Source organism: Colletotrichum fioriniae (assembly GCF_027942845.1).
Source record: "Colletotrichum fioriniae strain IMI 355084 chromosome Unknown scaffold_13, whole genome shotgun sequence".
Classification (NCBI taxonomy): Eukaryota; Fungi; Ascomycota; class Sordariomycetes; order Glomerellales; family Glomerellaceae; genus Colletotrichum; species Colletotrichum fioriniae.
The window spans coordinates 543,633-563,468 of NW_027076849.1; the positions used below are offsets into that span (position 1 = coordinate 543,633).

Genomic DNA, 19,836 nt, shown 5'->3' on the forward strand with positions numbered 1-19,836 from the left:
GAAAAGCCGTCTGCACACTTCCACTGAGCTCTCGGAGCTCCCCGTGGCACAAGATGGTGAGCATCACTGTCCGAAACGTGGCAGCCACAATCTAACAGCTCCGTAGGGTCAAAACCAGTCAGGAATGGGTGGTGGAGGCGATGGAAAGGACGAGAAGGATAAGAAGGTATGTTCTTCGGACTCGAATTCAAAACACAGATAGGTGAAGACAGACTAACTGGCGATACAGAAGGAGAAGCCCAAGTACGAGCCTCCCCCACGCCCTACCACCAGAGTCGGTCGCAAGAAGAGAAAGGCGGCTGGCACCAGCGCCGCTGCGAAGCTTCCCGCCGTCTTCCCCACCAGCCGATGCAAACTCCGTCTACTACGAATGCAGCGAATCCACGATCACTTGATCCTCGAAGAGGAATACGTCGAGAACCAAGAGCGCCTTCGCAAGGCCAAGGCCGTCAAGGAGGGTGCAGCCGTTGGCCCCGAGGGTGATGTCGACCGCATGGCAGACGAGCGTGGCCGTGTTGACGATATGCGTGGCAGCCCCATGGGCGTCGGCACGCTGGAGGAGATGATTGACGATGACCACGCCATCGTCAGTAGCACGACTGGTCCCGAGTACTATGTTAGCATCATGAGCTTCGTCGACAAGGACTTGCTGGAACCCGGCGCCAGTGTCCTTCTTCATCACAAGAGCGTCAGCATTGTTGGTGTCCTGACTGATGATGCTGATCCGCTGGTCAGTGTGATGAAGCTGGACAAGGCCCCGACGGAGTCGTACGCCGATATTGGTGGTTTGGAGCAGCAGATTCAGGAAGTCAGAGAATCAGTCGAGCTTCCTCTGCTGCATCCGGAGCTGTACGAGGAGATGGGTATCAAGCCGCCGAAAGGTGTCATTCTCTACGGTGCTCCCGGTACCGGAAAGACGCTGCTCGCCAAGGCCGTTGCCAACCAGACGTCTGCCACTTTCCTGCGTATAGTGGGAAGTGAACTGATTCAAAAGTACCTCGGTGACGGTCCCCGTCTCGTCCGCCAGTTGTTCCAGGTAAGCCTGTCTTGATGATTTCACCATGCCAATTGATCACTAACAAGTCTAGGTTGCTGGCGAGAACGCCCCCTCGATTGTCTTCATTGACGAAATCGATGCTATCGGCACGAAGCGTTACGACTCAACATCCGGCGGTGAGCGTGAAGTCCAGAGAACCATGCTGGAACTTCTCAACCAGCTTGACGGTTTCGACGACCGCGGTGACGTGAAGGTCATTATGGCCACCAACAAGATCGAGACTCTCGACCCTGCCCTGATCCGTCCCGGACGTATCGACAGAAAGATTCTCTTTGAGAACCCCGATCAGAATACTAAGCGCAAGATCTTTACGCTTCACACATCCAAGATGTCACTCAATGACGATGTCGATCTTGAGGAGTTCATCTCGCAGAAGGACGACCTTTCTGGTGCCGACATCAAGGCCATTTGCTCAGAGGCTGGTCTCTTGGCTCTTCGTGAACGCCGTATGAGGGTCCAGATGGCAGACTTCCGGTCGGCCAGAGAGAGAGTCCTTCGCACCAAGCAGGAGAGTGAGCCTGAGGGCTTGTACTTGTAGTTTGTATGACGAGGGTACGGGACTAAAGCTAGACGGGACTACGATAGAGATAATGGCAAGGCATGCCTTGACGTTACTTGACGTTGACTTGGCATTGATTAACGACATGACATGGATTGACAATGTTGCAGCGTGAAGTGATGACTGTGCGAAGCATGTCGTGAAGCTATAATCGACATTTTGGAAGGTATACTATCGTAAGGCTCCGACTCACGGCTTGTCGATTCCCAGGTGAACCATTTACTACAAGCATCGAACGAGGACCTCGAATTCAAGCTACATGAAATGCCATCTGTCGACATGAAGCGAATTGGTCGAAGGGAGGTCCTTAGTAAGGTACCAATATCTCTCCGCATACTAACGGAAGGGTGCCAGGATCTCAACGGTGAAATTGACCGCCAGCTCACAGAGTGGCAATCTCAATGTCAGAGGAAGCGTGATGTCCAGACGAACTTTCTTCCTGGCACTCGAAACCCAAGGCGTGATTGTACAGCTTGACAGTCTCGGCTAGGCTCTTTTTGCATGAAGTGAATTGAGATCTAGACCTCACAGGCTCTATTCCGAAGGGACAGCATCCCTGACATGTGCGGCTGGGGAGCGCCAAGGAAGTTCCTAGGCGATGAGGCGAAGTCCCGAAAGCTTATTCTCTCATTTGATTCCCCGCGCTTGATTTTGGGTTGATGGTGGGAAAGGTACAGAGACTGATATTTGGAGAATGAGGATTCGTAAGGTCTTGATATCGTGCTATAGGAAACTATTTTGACAGTCTAATGTTGCGCGCCATAATCCGTAATCCCAAATCTAAAAGAAATGATGCCCAAACTACATAGATTATTCAAGCTAAGACAAACTTGTAAGAAACATCCAATCAAAGGAAATTCGTCGACAAAGAACTTGAACCACAACTTAGTATCCCGCCCGCCTCAGCCTCTCCTTTTCATCCAAGACAGGCTCCTCTTCCGCATCCTTGGGCGCGTTCGTGATGCCCTCTTCGCCCCCACCGTAAGTGTTCAAATTCAGCTGCGACGCCACAGAAGGCGTATATGCCGGCGCAGGCACATCATCATCCTCCATCGGCGGCGGCGGCGTAGCATCCCCCGGCGGCCCCATCATCGCAACCTCCCTCGCAATAGCAGGATCCATCGAATACCGCCCCTCCAACGCCATCAACGTCTGCCAAAGCGGCATCGACCCCTCGGGCCACTCGGCCTGCGTCTGCAGAATCTTCTTGGCCGAGATGCGTCGGTCCGCGTAGGCCACGCTGTTACAGTCCTGTCTCGCGAGCATGATCGTCCCGTCGATCTGCACGCCCGCCCAGAGGCCGCGGGACTTCATGTAGCTGTACATTGGCCTCGCCGTCTTTGACACAGCGGCTTCCACGGCGCCGCCTGTGCCGACGGGCCCGATGGCGACGGAGGCTTCTGTGCCGAGGGAGACGCGCGGGTGCGTGAAGGCTGCGACTTGGGCTGCTGTGTTGAGGACGAGGACGCAGTCGTAGATGTCGAGGCCGAACATGAAGCCCGCGCCTAGGGTGGATACGACGAACGACGAGGGAGGGGACCAGGTTCCATCCGGTCTGCGCGCGACGACGATGCCGGACCCGGCGGCGAGGGAGCCCATGTACGCCCCTGCGCGGAGGGTGTTGAAGATGGCGAGGCCGGCGCAGTGGGCGAGGACCTGGTGGGGGATGGTGACCATTGAGCGGCGGGTGATGCCGAGCGGGTGGAGGGGTCCTTGGGCTTTGGGGGGTTCCGGGCCGAGGTCTGTGAAGGCGTGGAGGATGCGTGCTGCTTTTGCGCACTCGCGGGGCATGGTTTGCGGGAACCAGCCTTCTGCGCCGACGAGGTTGGCGGCTTTGTTGAAGGGGATGCCGGCTGTTGTTGTGATCTTGTGGAGGTTTGCGCCGAAGCCTTTGCCGGGGGGTTTTACGGATGGAGGGGCTCGTTCGGTGGTGTTGGTGCGGGCTCGGTGGAGGGAGGAGAGGGTGCGGGTTAGGGAGAGGCGGCGGGAGATTGTTGAGCGGGCTGAAGAGGAAGAGGAGGGGGTTGAGTGGAGGAGTGGGTGTCTGCTTCGGCTTCGTGGGTTTGGGAGGGAGCCTGGGAGGGCTTGGGTTCTGTGACGAGGGTCATGATGGTGTTGTTGGGTGTTGGTGATGTTGAAGTTGTGGTGGTGTAAGTCGATGTTGGGATATCGTGATATCCGTTGTGCAGGGTATCGTTTTGCAAGCTCTGACCTGCTATAGATGTTTGCTTGTCTGCTGTGTTTGATAGAGAGAACAGAAAACAATCTCAACTTGGACGGTGCTCGTGAGCATGATATATACATTCTTCATCTCAACAACACACCTCATTCGAGGCGTGGACCAGCAGGAGGCGTCATCAGGGATCGCCCCTTCAGCCGGACCAACAACCTCTAGGCCGGAAGCCGGGATGACGTTGCACTCGCGCACGCAGCTTCACGCTTGCCCAGCCGGCGGGAATAGTTGTAGCACCATGGCAGATGCAAAGGGGAGGGGCCGAGAAAGAGGTCTCGCCTCGCGAGGATGGTGTCCAAGACAGTGAGAGGTGAGACGGTGGCCGGGGGGTGGTGGATGAGTCTAGGAGAGAATGAGACTGACGGGCCAATGGGAGTTTGTCCGTTGGAAGAGGAGGTGGTGAGTGCTTGGTGATGGTTCATGCTTCTTGGCGTCTGGGCGTCCGGCTGGGCGAGAGATGTCTACGTGTAGGAAGTGTAGTTGGGTAATGGTCGGGATAGGAATTCACTCGGAGGCGGAGGGACTTGAGTACGGAGTGAAGGGGGGGCAAGACGGATGGGATGCGTCAGTAGAGAACATAGATAGCTAGAGATCGGCATTGTGAATGGCAGTGGTCAAGAACGCGGGGTCATCAATCATCCCATGTCCAAGACTACTTACTATACTTACTCAAAGAGCAAAAAAGCTTGGGCTTGTGTTATTCGTTTCATGTGACTGCTTCTTCCAGTCCAGCCCCTCAAGACTCTTAGGGATAGACTCAAGTTGGGACGAAATGCAGTGCCTTACTCCAGCTCACACCCATTTCGGAAGAAAGAGAACCAACAAGGTAGTGGTGGCGCAGCAAGGGTGAGACGAAGAGTTTGGGAGCATCTCGTGGTGTGTAATTGTCAGAAACGCGCAAGTGTCCTCGTGGTCTTGGTAAACTGCCTGATAATTGGGTATGATTAGGAAGCTTGGCTAAGAGAGCCAAGATAATATTGTCCTACGTTGGCTCAAGTCTACCGCCCATGGTAAGACGAGCAGTACGCGGTTCGGTGGTACTTTGAAGTCCTCGCGGGATTCGCGGTGGCCGAAGTTAACGGCGGGAGGCCGAAGCGCGGCGGAAGAGCGAGGTGGGGTGCGGGGGGCTGTGGGGGAGGCGCGGGATGGCGCACTAACGGGCTGCAAGCTAACCCCGCTACAGTAACTAAAGCCCTAATCACGTTCTGCTCTTCATCAAACAGTCTCTATGGCTCAGTCGGTAGAGCGTTGGTCTCATATCAAATATATATGACCCTAGAGCATCTAGGGGTTATCCAAAGGTCGCAAGTTCGAGCCTTGCTAGGGACATTTGCTTTTGCTTCTAGCTCTCTTTTGCATGGTTTTTGAGTTGTCATTCAATTGCACTTAATTTGGCTTCTTTTTTGTGTGTTGTTGTTGCTTTGCTGTGCCGCGGTGGTATACCATTCCATTAGTGATATCTCGGTACCAACAAAACAACAGCACACCAAGAGCCAGTCGCAAAGGTCTTCAATCTGAACATTGGACAAGATGTTAATTAGGTATAGGGGACGATGAATGACATAGTTTGGTACTGTATAATTATTTGATGGAAATGAATTGAATGAGACGAGCTCGAATGGCTCGCATGTTTGATTATCTCCAGTAGCGTCATAGAGACTGCCGGGTGATATTGTTGTTGAAATTGTCTCTGCAGGTCAACGGTATTGTTATAGGTTTTCTCCCAGGTCCAACTCTCTTCTTCTGTTGGCGTAGCTAAAATGCTGACCTAGGTGGCTCATGCCTTCCAGGCTCCCTCTATGTCCTCCCCCTATGTAATGCCACCACATTGATGGATTCTTTGACGCCTCGAGCGTTGCGCTTTGCATCGCTCGATGACTGTAAATGCCCCATTCTTTGATTTTACGAAGCCTTTACTGCATGATGCTTGGTACGTGGGGCGCTCACTTAGTGGCCCTGTGATCCAAGGGTCGACCCCTCAGTCTGAACCAGGTCGTGCTATCTGGCGTTCAAGCAGGCCGCCACACCACCCTTGTTAGAGTGAAGCTGTGCCGCGGCCGAAGCTGGGCGTGTGCCCAGGGTTTCCAAAAGGGCGAGGCGTATTTCTGCCCACCTTGAGCCGCCGTCGAGACTGTAGTATCGCCAGAAGCTCTCTCGCTACGTCATCGAGTGATGCTTTGAAGATACGGTCCCAAAGAAGAGCCGCTCGAGAGTCGCTCTCTCATCAGAGGCTCAGTCCGCACCATTTCGGTCGACGGATCAATCTCTCAGGTATGTCTAATCTGAATCGAATCCTCGAGCGCGTCATGCTGGTGGCTCGCCCAACCTGAAGAGGTCCAGCTTGAAATTGGCAGCAGTGGGAGGCTGCGTCCTCGGGACGCTCTCAATCGGCACCGGCTTGAACGGCTCAACCTGCCGAATATCAACACCCTCTCGGATACACCTCAGAGGCCACTGAATCCACTCCCTCCATGGTTCTTGGATAGCCTGGTCTAAAGCCGATGCTACATTGTTGCCCCAGCCGACGAGGTACCACATGTTCCGCTCAAAGGCGTGCACTAGCGCCGCGTAGTGCATGAGGATGACGAGGGCCATGGGGTGGTTCTGTATCATCAGCTCGAGAAAGGGCTGGGGGAGAGAGACGGCCCAGCGCCAGACCAGACCAGACCTATGCTGCGGGGCGGAGACTGCGGCAAAGGTGATTTTGAGGCCCTCGAGGGCAGATTGGCAGGTAGTTGTATCGTCTGATGGGGCCATGCTTCGCGTGAGAGTGAGGAGGTCGTCGATTTTCGAGGCAAAGTTGCCTCCGACGGCCGGTTCGACGCCACCTTGATAAAGCCAGCGGGCCAATGGGCCGTTGGAGATGTATCGGTGGGCAAAGGGGAGTGTGAGAATGCTCTTGATGCCTAGGGCGGGGTCAGTATGGCAGAGACGTGAGATGGGTGAAGCACCGACCTTGTAGTAGGATGAAGGACTGGGCGACGTCCTTGGATGTGATGGGCCCGTGGGGGTTCGCGATGGAGTAGGTGTTGAGAAGGAAGATGCATATTGCGTGGAGTACGTAGGCGTCTGCGTTGTTCTCGCCAATCTCGCTCAGTCCTGGCGAGAACTGGCTCAGGGCGATATTCTGATGGCGTGCTGATAAGTTGGCGTACTCGTCCCTCTTCTCGGGGTTGATATGGGCTCTGTGGATAGCTGATACGGCGAGGATGCCGTGGAGGAGGAAGTCCTGGAAAGTTTTAGTTGAGTGTAAGGATGCAGATAGGGTATAGGGAAATACTTACGTTGGCGAATGCAATCTGAGGGACAGTCGTAGTCCACAGGTGTACAAAGTCTGGATTCTCAGAGAGAGTATGAGCCGTGTTGGAGGTAAAGTGATGGACGAGTTGCATGTCGGTGAGCCAGTCAGCTTGTGAAATACCCTGAGAGTCTCCTGAGTCTCCATGACTGGAGCCATTGCCCGGGCTGGAGTAGTTGTCATGACCGTTTTGGTTGAGGGCATCCACTTCAGCCGTAAACTCTGACAGCAGGCCCTGGATGGCGGCGACCTTGTCTTTTAATGAAGACAATTGAGGCGATGGTCTCTCGCGCCGGCTGGCTGGGCGACTAGTCGTTGAGGCTTCCCCGATACTGCCTGGTGTTGCTGTACTCGCAGCATCTTGATTCGGTTTTGGCGACTCGGTCACGGCAGGAAGCTGAGGTGCGAATGGCGTCAGGACAAGACTGCACTTGACGTCGTGTCGTACACAGTTGCGACATGGCCGACTCTCATCACACTGGTCGTTTGTTAGTTGGCGATTGAAGTCACCATAATCCTCACCAGTCTCCAGCCTCAAGAGGATAGCTTGGCGTGGCTTGCTGCAGAGACCAGGGCCCTGAATAAGGGAACTGAACTGACCTTGACACGCCGTTTCTTGCACTGCTGACACCCATTCCTCGACTTCTTGTGACCTATGCGTGTTCCGCGGATCGCGGCGCCCATCTTTGGCCGTTCGGCGCCGTTCTCTAGAGCCGCGACTTCGTCCTTGAGCGAGGTGGTGGACCCGTTCCTTTCCGGCGCGCCGTTCATGGCATTTGACTCGGTCTCCATACGGACGGAGTGCGGATACATACACCTTTTAGAATGACGAGCACCGCCGGGGCAGTTACCGTTTAACTCGTAAGTGAGAAGAGTTCGATCCCTCTTCCTCTCTCTTCCTCTCTCTCTCTCGCTCTCCTATGTTCCTGGGGACTGTAATGAGATGTCTCAAGGGCTGGTTTGACGCTTGGACAAGAGAGATGCAGTCCAAAGATGGATTATCTGATCCCCAGGCTCGGTGGCGCCGCTCTTCATACTGCCGGGCTGCAGGACGCAACTAAACTAACGCCAACAGCCAGCCAGCCCTGTTCCAAGTGCGAGAGTCGCGCGGCCCGGGGCCCTACACGCTGCGGCTAATGGACCGGGACCCATGCACTCGCAGATGCAGATGGAGCATGCGCAACACGGTCGGTGGGATCTGATCTGGAGTGCGTCGATGACGAATGTCACAAATGGGATCAAGATAATGCGAGGGCGGTGTTTAAAATAGGGAAGACGATGGAATTGACAGCCTGACAGATCCTTTTTGACAGATCTTCTTGACAGATTAAACGTTGCAGGTGTCACAGATGAAAGGGTCGCAAGAGTCGAGACTGTCGGGCAGGGACTTGGGGACCGGCAAGCTTCCCGAGTTGCGCCTGCTCTCCTGGAAATTGGAACTGCTGGCAGGTGGTCCTCAGGCTGGCACCTAAGTTCCCCATCCGTTCCGCACCGGCCGAAACAGCACGTGACCGTAACTTTCGAAACGGTCGAGAACGGACGGAGCGAAAGGTCCTTCCGTTTCGTGCAGATCTGCGCACGGGTACTCCGTAGGTAGGTCCGGACACTTTCTCGATGAGTGGCCCAAGCTCCTTCCTCTCCGCATCTGATGAGAGTACGTACCGGATAGCTTTATCCATCAGGTTAGATGTGGCTGATGCTGCCACGTGTGGCTTACGCCCCATCTTCTTCCCTTCTCTGCAGGGCAGCATGGGCAGGTACCTCTCCAGGAGTCCAGGAACCAGCTGAACGCAGGCACGCAGTGCTAAATTACGACCTGCATGACGCGCCCCGGCGGAACGCGACTTGCCGTCCTTTCCCTGAAAGGTGGTGAGGTCAGCCAGGAGCACCTCAGTTTGTATCCGTACCTTCAGCTTTCCTCACGCTTTTCAGCCAAAGAAAGGAGACGTCAGAGGTGTCAATGTCAGCATCAGCTGCAAATCCAACTGTCCATCGCCAGCTATGGCTTCTTAGCTTCTTACATCCGTCCAGTCTCAAGTGCCTCCGTCACTCATCCGTCACACTCATCCGTCACCAGTCTGCCGCTTGCCGTTTCCGAGCTACTTGTACCAAGTATTCTGTCGCATAATCGCTGCGCTGCGCTGCGCCAGTGTCTCTCCCGTGTCTCCCTGCGAGCGCCCACCCCAATCATTCGACCGACCCCTCTCGAATCGCAGCCTCCCGTCCATCCCTGGGGAGCTAAGAAGAGACGTCAAATTGCATATTGAAGAAAAAGGCGACTACCCCGACGAACCTCTTCCAAAGTCCTGATCGACTATCCCTCCATCTTCAACATCACTGACGCCCATCTACGATCAACGAACGTCATTCGTCCTCTACGATATATCCCTAGAGCAATTGCCCACCATGGCATCGCACAGCGACTACAACGACATCAAGGCTTCGGCCAAGGACAACGCCGCTGGCGTCTATGCCTACGGCCAGCGACAGATCAATCGGGTCGTCAGCTCCGACACCAGACAAAGGGCTTACGGCAATGCCTACAACTTTGCCCAGGAGCAGCCTTTCCTCTTTGTACGTGGAGCTCCCCCCTCCCCCCCATCTACCAATTGATCTCTTGCCAAAAGATAATAATGCTAACGAATCAATTACAGGCCTTCATCCTTTGCCAATTTATCTTCTCCTTCCTCCCAATTCTCGTCTTCGTGTCCTTCTCCGCCTCGACCGTCGCCTTCGCTCTCGGTGCCGCTGTCGTCTTCTCCCTCTTCTGGATCGGCATTGCCCTCCTCGTCCTCGTCCCGATTCTCTTCTTTACCTGCTCGATTGGTGTCCTCGTGTGGATCTGGGCTGCCGGCAGCTTCGTCGTCGCGAAGCGTTTATATGAAATGTCCCCGATCCGGGCCAGGGGTGATCTCGAGGTAGATGCCCCGAACGGGAAGACGTATGCAGTAACCAAGCGCGAGGATGGCATTCATACACACGCCCACAACTAAAATTGGGGGAAGTGTGTAAACCATATATGTACTAGATATCATCAAATCGTGATGATGAACGGCCGCTTTGGCGTTGGGAAAGGTACGGATACCAGGAATGGGTCTGGGAAAATGCGGTCTTTCAAAAGGGATGGGTACATTTCCCAAAGGATCGCTATGTCAATTTTTACACTTCTTTCGCTCATCGACTGGATACACTGTGACTATCAACTATTCGCCGGTGCCTGTTCCGAGCTGTAATGGCAACTCGTTACCACATCCACTATCCCATCGAGTGAGATTTGAGGTCGACAAAAGCTCTGCAGTCTTCTTGTAAAACAACGTCTTTGATAATCACTCTTTCCACGGGAATAATGGGAATAGGGTCAGATCATCACACAATCCCCTACTATTGATCCCTTACTGGAGCACGTACTCCTGATCTTAGCCCGCACTGGATGGGACAATTGGGTAATGCCGCGACCCCAAACCTGCAAAGTATGTCGCAATATTTCCCCAACAATCCCTCCAATTTCGGTCTGTGCATGAAACTTAAAGGCAAAGTCAAGACGGAGCTGCCAACGACCACATTCGACAACATTCCCAGTCAAAAAATAATAGGCTGCACTCACGACGATGTTAGCATTGATCAAAAAATGCAAAACGAAATCATGGTGCCAACACTGTGGATCGAACACAGGATCCCCGCATTACAAGTGCGATGCCTTACCACTTGGCCATGCTGGCGAATTGAATGATCTCCGGAGTCAGAATTTTGAATATGTGGCTTGCCCTCTTTCTCTTCAGTAACAGGAATCACAACAGCTCGAACAACCTCAAAGCATCTATCCTCATATACGTCTGGGCGTTTGCCCTTCCACACCTCATAAGCAGAATGTGGACAGAGAGGTACCTCGGCGATGATCACCAGCTCAGTTTGCCATCACGACTTCCAAGTTAATGCAACAAGGGCGGAAAGAATCTACTAGCCTGGTTTTGAGTGGCTGGGTTGGTTGATGCAGGAGAAAGTCTCACCAACGCACGCTGCCATCAATGCCCAAGTTCTATTGGCTTTGCACCCGCCGAGGCAGACTTGAACCAGTTGTCACACAAAGTAGATGAGGAGCAGGATGGGTTGGAAGGCGACCTCAATCTTACACCGCATTATTCGCCCTCAATGTCTTCCGTACAAGCCAGCCGCTGTTGATACTAGTTGTGTTCCCTCAAAGCCGGACGCCGAAAAATCGAACATCAACTCATTCAGAACCATCATTCCCAAGTCATAGTACGGCAGCCATCGTCAGTTTCATCAACATCACTCCCCCACATCCGCGAGGAAGTCAGTGCCACTGCCATCAATATGAGCCGCTGGCATGTGGATTGGTGCACGTCGCCTATCATTCACATTGGAGACGATCGAATCCCTCGCTGCGAGAAATGTCAAACCTCAGCTCACGCTCGACTCAAAATGTCGGACCGTCAAAACCCTGTTCTTTCAGTGCCAAACGACGAAGATTATGGGAGTCTCAACCTCAGCTGGCCACCTACAGTCACATTCACCTCTGGGGAAGACTTAAACCATCCGCCAGCCGATAAGAGCAAGGATGATCAAGAGACTCAGTCGGCTTCATGCCACTCCTCTGATCCGGCTATTGTGGATCAGGGTGCCGTGACTCCGCTTTCATCGGATGAATTCCGCCTTGCTGTTCTCCATGCGATCGGGGACAGGGGCAAATCGTATCCCATACATGTAGACTTGGCGTCACACAAGGATTCGCACTTTCCTGACTATGATGCTGTATCATACACTTGGGGCGATGAGAATGGCAACTCCGAACGGTAGATAAGCAACCTTTAGGTCTCGACGAAGTTGAGCATTCACTAACTTAGGAACATAGATCTCATCCAATTTACGTTGGCGATCACTGGGACATCATCTTTCAAACCAAAAACTGCTGCGACATGTTGCGATATTTAAGCCCATCTCGAGGTTTGAAGCTAGTTTGGGTCGACGCAATCTGTATCGACCAGAATAATGCGGAGGAGAGAGCTACGCAAGTGACCAAAATGGGCCAGATCTACTCGAGATGCTCGCAAGTATGGGCTTGGATAGGCAATGACCTGGTACCGAGCGAGCTATCAGGCTTGCCAGAGCGACGATGGCTTCATGAGCTTGAAACATCAACTGGCTATGCTGTGCCGTTCTCACAACCTTACTCGACTCCGAATATTTTGAAGCTGTTGAAGCGGAGGTACTTCAGTCGAGTTTGGGTCATACAGGAGTTAGTGCTCGCGCCGCGCATTCTCATTCCGATTGGGAATACGATATTCACAGCGGATCATACTACCACTCATAAGCTCTCAGAGTTGAGGAACGACCGAGGAAACAAGAGAATAAATTATTGGAAGAACACAGACGCCCCATGGTTCCAATATATTACACGAGGACATATAAATGCCAATGGCCTCTGGGAAATAATGGCACTTACCTCCAAGTCTCACGCTTCAGACTTTCGAGACAAGTTGTACGGCATTCTCGGCCTCCTTTCCTTTAGAAGCAACAGCAACCTGCTGCGACCCAATTACGCTATCTCAGCTCGTCAGATGGTTATTGGGTTCTTTGCGCACTGCCTGGCTAATGAAAGAAGAGCCCATCTGTTCTTGGCAGCCCAAGGCCATACTGCCCAGCTAAATCCATCTTGGCTTCCTACTTGGGAGACGCAACAATCTTGGGAACGATTGTTCATAGTGCCACGCGACATGGCGTATGATGACAAAGTCAGACGGTTTAATAATGATCGTGCACACACCGGAGCACGCAGCAAGCATGCTCGTATCCAAGGAGCTTCAAAACAGAGAGAACCTCATACGAGAGGAATTCAGTTCACAAGAAACGTCCGATACGCAGAGACTCCTCTGAAAGCACGGTTAGATGAACTGAAAAGAGGGTCGCTCTACTGCAGGTATGACCTATGCCAAGTATATCCTTGGTATCGGGACTTTACTGTAGACTCTAACACAGGATCTATCTCACTGTGGCTGACAAGACTAGCGTCCATCAGCTCGGCTCCCGTGGAGGCCTTAAATAAGTTCAGAGACGGCCTGGCTCTGTATAGAATCCACTGTGGCTCAAGCCAGTCGGTCTTGGTTGGAAGCCAGCACCCACTCGATAGGTTGCTAAAACATGATGACGAACTTTTCGCTCTCGACCCTGAATCAAGTTTCGGTGTTTTCGAATCCAACCAACTTATTTACATGGTTCTTAGAAAAAGGGGCGACGGAAGGCACAGATTGGTGACGTGTATCTCGTACTTGAGTTTGCGCCCTACGCCATCGCCGCTACTTGTAGACGACCGATATCTTACGGAACTCCAAGAAAACGTACATATAGTTCGGGAAAAATTATATGTTCAAGCCAAGTTGGATAAATCGGTGTACGAAGTTGATGAGAGATCGAAGTGGTCATTCGATGAAAATATCTATATTTTGCCGCTGGTTTTCCCCGGAAACAAGAACACAAAAGTCGGCCACATCTTGCCGATTCTTACCGGCCATGAAAGTTTTGAACGGTTGCAAGAGAACGAGGTTTGCGCGAGACGTGGACAAAAAGTGATCGGAGACTACCTTGAGTTCGAGTTTGAGATCGATTTTGCAACTCGGCAGGGCAATATCAACGAAGGCGAATGCCAGGCAGAGAATATGTGGCGTGCATTTTGTCCATGGATGGAGTGGGAATGGCGCAGGTCCGGGGAGGAAAATAGTCTACTTTGGCGAAGACTTCCACAAGTGCAAAGGAACGAGACTCATGAGGATCTAGGGCTTCCGGGTGGGATGATGCGAATTCTCCTGAGGTGCCGACTGGAAGCGGTTAGGAAAGTCATTGCTGATAAGGCACAGCTATTGGGCATTACGGCGCTCTGGGAGTCTCACATGTTGGGAGACACCCTTGAGGCCTTTGAGCAAAACATTCGAAGTGAGGTGACAGAAGAGGACCTCTTGATTCCTAGTCCAAGTTCTGGACGAAGCGGGAAGAGTTTGAGGCCTCAAGAGTATGACGGATTGGACGGCGGCATCTATCGAGTCTGCATTGTCTAAGTAAGTAGTCTCAATAATATGCACAAGACTGTCTCACTATTCGCATGCAATGCTACAAGCTATATGTGCTATGCACACTCATAAACACAATTACATGTATAATTAGTAGTCTAATGTCTTGAAGGTGGATCGTGGCGCTAAATGATAATAGCATTCAGTCACTGGATCCAATCGGAACTATAATCGGCAACGTGACTATGAGCTAGCCATGAAGAGACCGCAACTCTCTATTCCTCCTCGGCGGGAACCTCATCCTCGTACTCCTCGGCATACTCGTCATCCATGCCCGCGTCCTGGTACTGCTGGTACTCGGACACCAAGTCGTTCATGTTGGACTCGGCCTCTGTGAACTCCATCTCGTCCATACCCTCGCCAGTGTACCAGTGCAAGAAGGCCTTTCTGCGGAACATGACGCTGAATTGCTCGCCAATTCTGCGGAAACTGTTCTGAATCGCGGTGGAGTTGCCGATAAACGTGGACGAGACGTCGAGACCCTTGGGTGGGACGGAGCAGTGGGCAGTTTGAATGTTGTTGGGAATCCACTCAACAAAGTTGGTAGAGTTCTTGGTCTTGATGGCGTGGATTTGGTCTTCGACCTGCTTCATGGACACCTTTCCACGGCTGTTGAGGGGGTTAGAAGTAGTCCAAAGACCAGGGCTGAAAGCGTAACTTACAACATGGTGGAGCAAGTCAAGAAGCGTCCGTCTCTGAAGTCGGACGCCAACATGACGTTCTTGGGATCGAACATCTGCTGCGTGAGCTCGGCGACGCCGAGATTCGAGAAGGACGCGGAAGACGTGAGGGGCGCGAATCCGACGGTGAAGAAGTGCAACCTCGGGAAGGGCACGAGGTTAACAGCTAACTTGCGGAGGTCGGCGTTGAGCTGGCCCGGGAAGCGGAAACCAGTCGTCAGGCCGGACATGACTCTCGAGACGAGTTGGTTCAAGTGTCCGTACGAAGGGTGAGCCTGCTTCAGCGTGCGTCTGCAGATATCGTACAGCGCCTCATTGTCAATACAGAACGTCTCGTCCGAGTTTTCGACAAGCTGATGGATCGACAGGGTAGCATTGTACGGCTCGACGACGACCTCGGAGACCTTGGCGGAGGGGAGGACGGAGAAGGTGGCCATCATACGATCGGGGAATTCTTCGCGGACCTTTGCGATGAGCAAAGTGCCCATACCGGAACCCGTGCCGCCACCGAGCGAGTGGGTGATTTGGAATCCCTGAAGGCTGTCGCAGGCCTCGGCCTCGCGGCGCACGACGTCCAGGACGGAGTCGACGAGCTCGGCGCCCTCGGTGTAGTGACCCTTTGCCCAGTTGTTACCGGCGCCAGATTGGCCGTGGACCATGTTGTCTGGGCGGAAGAGGTTGCCCAGCGGGCCGGAGCGGATCGCCTCCATCGTGGCGGGCTCGAGATCGACCAGGACGGCGCGGGGGACATACTTTTGTCTTCCGGCCTACGTTGGATATGTTTGCGGTTAGAATGTTGAGAGATATCAAGAGAGGGGGCGAGGCGCATATGAGATCATGAGGCACGCGTGAGATGAGAGTAGTACCTCGGTGAAGTAGACGTTCAATCGCTCGGATTGTTGCTCATCAGTTCCAGTGAACCTATGAAGAAAATCAGCATACAAAGCTCATGGATTTGCATCATGATGACTGAGCAGCTGAGAAACTCACTGTCCATCCTGATCCAAGCCATGCTCAGGGTGAATGGTTTGCCTGATGTCGCAAACATTAATCACACGTTCAACTAGGTCCTCTTGACATTGATCTCAGTGTCGAGATTGGCATGTTCATACCAGAAAGCAGTTCCGACTTGGTTGCCCTACAAAGACTGATCATCAGTAAAGGCGCGTTGTGACGCGTTGAGCGTCGAACAGGGGCATGGGGAGACGTACACATTGGCCGGTTTGGAGGTGAATCTAGAGTGGATCACAGAAGCGTTAGTTTGTCAAGAGGGACTTTACAAAGTAAGGTACTTGAACATGCGCGCGCAACTCACAATTTCACGCATGATGCTGGTTCGAGGATAAGACGGGGTTGTGGTATATTACGATGGTTGAAGGACGCAAGACGCAGGACGCAGATTTTTACCCCGCTATCGAATTGTTGAAATCACGACAGGTGGTCATCTTATAGCGGGATTCCTTATTTCACAACAAACCCCTATCCTGTCCGTATCGCACGCTCGTCTCGCTTGCGCTGTGCGCTTGTTCGCCCCGGATAGGCCCGGCCGTGGACTCTCGGTCTGGACTCGGAAAACTTCCCCCACACGTTGGTACATGCATCTTCTTAAACTGCTGCCTTTTTTGAAGTTTGATAGCTGCCTGGTTTATGATGTGTTTCTCTGGCACAGCAGAGACATGGACTTCACGGGCTGTCACACTTTGATGTGGGAAGACAGAATAGACGGTGAGCGGTCAGAGCTTTTTGGGGCACTTTTTGGGGGGAATCTGTGTGGGAAAAAGAGAGAAAAATTAAGAAATAAAACTAAAATAAAGATAAAAGGGAACTTTGGCTGCCCAACCAACGATTCGAGCGGAGTTGTCACCGGGAAGAGATGCAAGCTAGACCATGTTGGGCCCACGACCCGTAGAAACGATTGGTAAGTGTTGCTCTGTGCCACTCGAAAGTCTCTTGTGGATGTGTTCAAAATCTCCAAAGAGTCTCCATGTGTCCATGTTCGGCGATAGGCGCATCATCAAGAGTCAAAAGGTGTGGTGTCACCAAACTCGTACTTCTTGTTGAAGAGCGTTGCCTAACGCCGAGACGGCGTTCCAACCGCCCGACCAATGACTCTTTGGGATATTCAGCTGCCTGTACTCCCTCGAAACAAGCCGGTTGTTGTCCGTCGTCGTGTTGATTCACGGTTGCTAGGTGTCTGCCTGCGTGTGTCACACCACCACACCCCAATCGACCGACCGGTGCCGCCGCCGCCGCCGCTTGGCCGGACGAGCCGGATCAGAGAGTCCGAATGCCCCCTCCTCTTCCCCCGTCCAGTCCGTGCTCATTGCCCCTGGCTCTCGGCGGACGAAGAGAGTTCGGCGCGCGCTTGAAATTCCCCCATGGCTCGGCCAACATTCCAGCGCGCACCCACGTGGGATGATCCAAACATGCAAGAAGTTAGGAACGGTGCAGCTGAGGAAAATCCGGGAAAATGGCAAACTCAGCTCCCCCGCTCCCTCGAGTCCCTGGTGGCCTAGATTTTACAATTGCAGCGTTGGGTTTCGCGTCGTGACGACGGCTTGGCTGTCTGCAGCGACTACAGCCTGTATCGACGGACGATGCCGACGTCGTTGCTGACGGATGTGGCCTCTCCCACATTACGGAGCCATGGAGTCTCTCAAAGGCCAAAAGCTGCAAAGGACCTAAGCTTGCTGCGGACAGCTAAGTTGCCATCACGGCGCGGAGCCGCGAACCAAACGCAGGAGGCAGACCTACCCGGCCGTGGTGGAACGCGTATGTATGTGGCTTGAAAAGGCTGCTGATTTTGGACGAGAACTGCCATCCAAACCCATCGCAGCGAAAGCCGAGAAGAGTTGTTAATGAGAGATAAGGTTATTCATTCTTAAAGGTTTATCGCCAAGCGAGCATTGCTGCCATTGCACGACAGGTTAAGCAGAGTTTACATGTCCGCGCCCCTGACATGCCAATGATATCAGAGACATGCTGTACGAGTGCTGATCATTCACATACGACGAGGACCTGCTTTGCCAGCTTCAGCACATCAACCAAGCAACCTTTGACGTGGAGGGTGGTGATCCAGCCACTGACGAGGGGCTCAAGATGATCTGGAATGCAGATGTTTTGGGCGATCAGGGGCAGACGGGCAAAATGAAGGGTGTTGGCGGCTGGGCAGCGGGAGTGGCAGCGTGTTTTCCTTTTTCTTCTTTCTCTCAGCCTTCTCTCAACTCGACCGTCACCCCGTGGAGCCTCACGGAAAAGTTTGCATGAAAGCGTCGTCGTCGTCGTCTCCTTCAGCCTCTTGCAGTAAACCCCTCATACGTCTTGGGTAGATCTAGACACCGATGTGGTCTGGACCCTTTACTCGAATCCGATCAGAGTACCCGACCGTTGACCAAAAGCGATCGGTGACAGCGGCATCTAGTCTGGCTAGCCAGCGGGAGACGATGGAATCTGGTTTAGGGGGACTCGTAAGTTCTCTTTCAGACTGAGACATAGTGTCTTGAAGTTAAATGAACCGGAGGATGTGGCTTGCGCTTCAAAGAAACTGAGGAGTTTTCCCCCAAAGCCCCGTGTTGCTGGATGCGGTAAACCTGCCGGGACTCGTCTGCAACTGTGCAATCCCCCATGGTACCGACTCCCGAGGGAGACTCCTGAAGAATGAGAATGGAATGAGATATATCTACATCCTCGAAACCCTGGTCTATCCGGGTTTCCTTCTTGCTCTCGCATCTTCAAGTTACCACTTGGAACACTCTCCTTGACTGTATCCTTTTCTGCTCTTCTTCAGCTTCTCAACACTCCTATTTTCCCGGGTATCATCAACTTCAGTCTTCAGCTCAGTGGCAGGAACCATCCTTCCATTCAGTCAGTCATTCCTTACGACGACTTTACTTCAACCAAAAAGATCCCGGTGATTTCGATATTTCCGAAGCCCCCAACTCCCACATCTCAAGCCACCATCATGCACTTCTCAGCCAGCGCAACCTTCGCCTTGGGCCTGATGGCCTCGCACGCCGCGGCGCTGGGCATCGTCAAGGTGCCCAAGTTCTACGTAGCAGCCGGAACCCCGACCTACACAACCACTCTCGCCGCCCCCACGACGACCTTGGCCACGATCATCGCGCAGCCGTCGTTGACCTCGTCATCGACATCGTCCGCGGCGACTGCCTCCCCCACTGCCTCCTCCAACTCGACTCTCAGCGCCGACCTGCAGCGCGCCCTCGACCTTCACAACATCTACCGTGCAGCCGTCGGCAACGCCAACTTAACCTGGGATGCCGATCTGGCCAAGAGCGCTCAGGTCTGGGCCGACCACTTGACGACTGTCGGCAGCCTGGTCCACGACTCGAACCCCGGCGGCCAGGGAGAGAACTTGGCTTCGCAGTCGGGCGGCACCACCACCTACTTCACCAACGGTGTTCAGCTGTGGTTGGATGAGAAGCCGCTGTACGATGGACTGCCCATTCGGACCACTGGATCGCCCAACTACTTGAACTATGGCCACTACAGTGAGTACTTTGGGCCTTGATTGAGAGGAATGTTGCAACTAACAAGTTGACAGCTCAAGCCATTTGGAAGAACACCCAGAAGGTCGGCTTGGCCATGGCCACCGACTCCAAGGGTACCACCTTCGTGGTTGGACGTTACTTGCCCCCTGGAAACTAGTAAGTATATTCTCTGATCCTCATCAACTTCACAAGTCTAACTGTCCTCTTCCAGCATCGGCCAGCTGCCCTACTAAGCATGGAAGGATGGACTCCCAGTGTTGTTTGAGATGTTCTAATCAACACTGTTGGCTGGGCTTGGCTTTTCTTTCGATTCTAGACCGTCTCTCCTTCACTCAGTTGCTTATGCTCATGGCAAGATTTCCATGCCTTGGACCACTTCACTGCACATAGATTGTACAGTTTCCGTTCAGAATCTTCAACAA

The 19,836-nt window shown here is 53.2% G+C and overlaps 6 protein-coding genes and 2 non-coding genes across 8 annotated transcripts; 4 read left to right on the plus strand and 4 right to left on the minus strand.

Annotated features, from left to right (window-relative positions):
• Window positions 1-124: 124 nt before the first annotated feature.
• Window positions 125-1,595, plus strand: RPT2 (ATPase of 26S proteasome regulatory subunit 4; the record flags this gene model as incomplete). Its single annotated transcript, XM_053198009.2, has 3 exons — window positions 125-166; window positions 230-1,036; window positions 1,089-1,595. The coding sequence occupies 3 exons, from the start codon at window positions 125-127 to the stop codon at window positions 1,593-1,595; spliced, it is 1,356 nt and encodes a 451-aa protein (XP_053044500.1).
• Window positions 1,596-2,501: 906 nt separating this feature from the next.
• N0V96_009898 (uncharacterized protein) lies at window positions 2,502-3,945 on the minus strand (the record flags this gene model as incomplete). Its single annotated transcript, XM_053198008.2, has 2 exons — window positions 2,502-3,708; window positions 3,941-3,945. 2 exons carry the CDS (start codon window positions 3,943-3,945, stop codon window positions 2,502-2,504), a joined length of 1,212 nt encoding a protein of 403 aa, XP_053044499.2.
• A 1,126-nt stretch (window positions 3,946-5,071) lies between these two features.
• On the plus strand, window positions 5,072-5,178 carry N0V96_009899. Its single transcript has one exon. It is a non-coding gene; the product is annotated as a tRNA-Met (tRNA).
• Window positions 5,179-6,153: 975 nt separating this feature from the next.
• N0V96_009900 (uncharacterized protein) lies at window positions 6,154-7,939 on the minus strand (the record flags this gene model as incomplete). The annotated part of the gene is made up of 4 exons (XM_065758777.1): window positions 6,154-6,755; window positions 6,805-7,078; window positions 7,134-7,402; window positions 7,744-7,939. The coding sequence occupies 4 exons, from the start codon at window positions 7,937-7,939 to the stop codon at window positions 6,154-6,156; spliced, it is 1,341 nt and encodes a 446-aa protein (XP_065612544.1).
• Window positions 7,940-9,553: 1,614 nt separating this feature from the next.
• N0V96_009901 (uncharacterized protein) lies at window positions 9,554-10,140 on the plus strand (the record flags this gene model as incomplete). Its single annotated transcript, XM_053198006.2, has 2 exons — window positions 9,554-9,721; window positions 9,802-10,140. 2 exons carry the CDS (start codon window positions 9,554-9,556, stop codon window positions 10,138-10,140), a joined length of 507 nt encoding a protein of 168 aa, XP_053044497.2.
• Window positions 10,141-10,794: 654 nt separating this feature from the next.
• N0V96_009902 lies at window positions 10,795-10,866 on the minus strand. The gene has a single exon. It is a non-coding gene; the product is annotated as a tRNA-Thr (tRNA).
• A 3,575-nt stretch (window positions 10,867-14,441) lies between these two features.
• Window positions 14,442-16,233, minus strand: TUB1_3 (alpha-tubulin; the record flags this gene model as incomplete). The annotated part of the gene is made up of 7 exons (XM_053198005.1): window positions 14,442-14,835; window positions 14,889-15,673; window positions 15,773-15,827; window positions 15,897-15,938; window positions 16,019-16,044; window positions 16,118-16,141; window positions 16,222-16,233. 7 exons carry the CDS (start codon window positions 16,231-16,233, stop codon window positions 14,442-14,444), a joined length of 1,338 nt encoding a protein of 445 aa, XP_053044496.1.
• A 2,634-nt stretch (window positions 16,234-18,867) lies between these two features.
• N0V96_009904 (uncharacterized protein) lies at window positions 18,868-19,571 on the plus strand (the record flags this gene model as incomplete). Its single annotated transcript, XM_053198004.2, has 2 exons — window positions 18,868-19,414; window positions 19,468-19,571. 2 exons carry the CDS (start codon window positions 18,868-18,870, stop codon window positions 19,569-19,571), a joined length of 651 nt encoding a protein of 216 aa, XP_053044495.2.
• Between the last annotated feature and the right edge of the window lie 265 nt (window positions 19,572-19,836).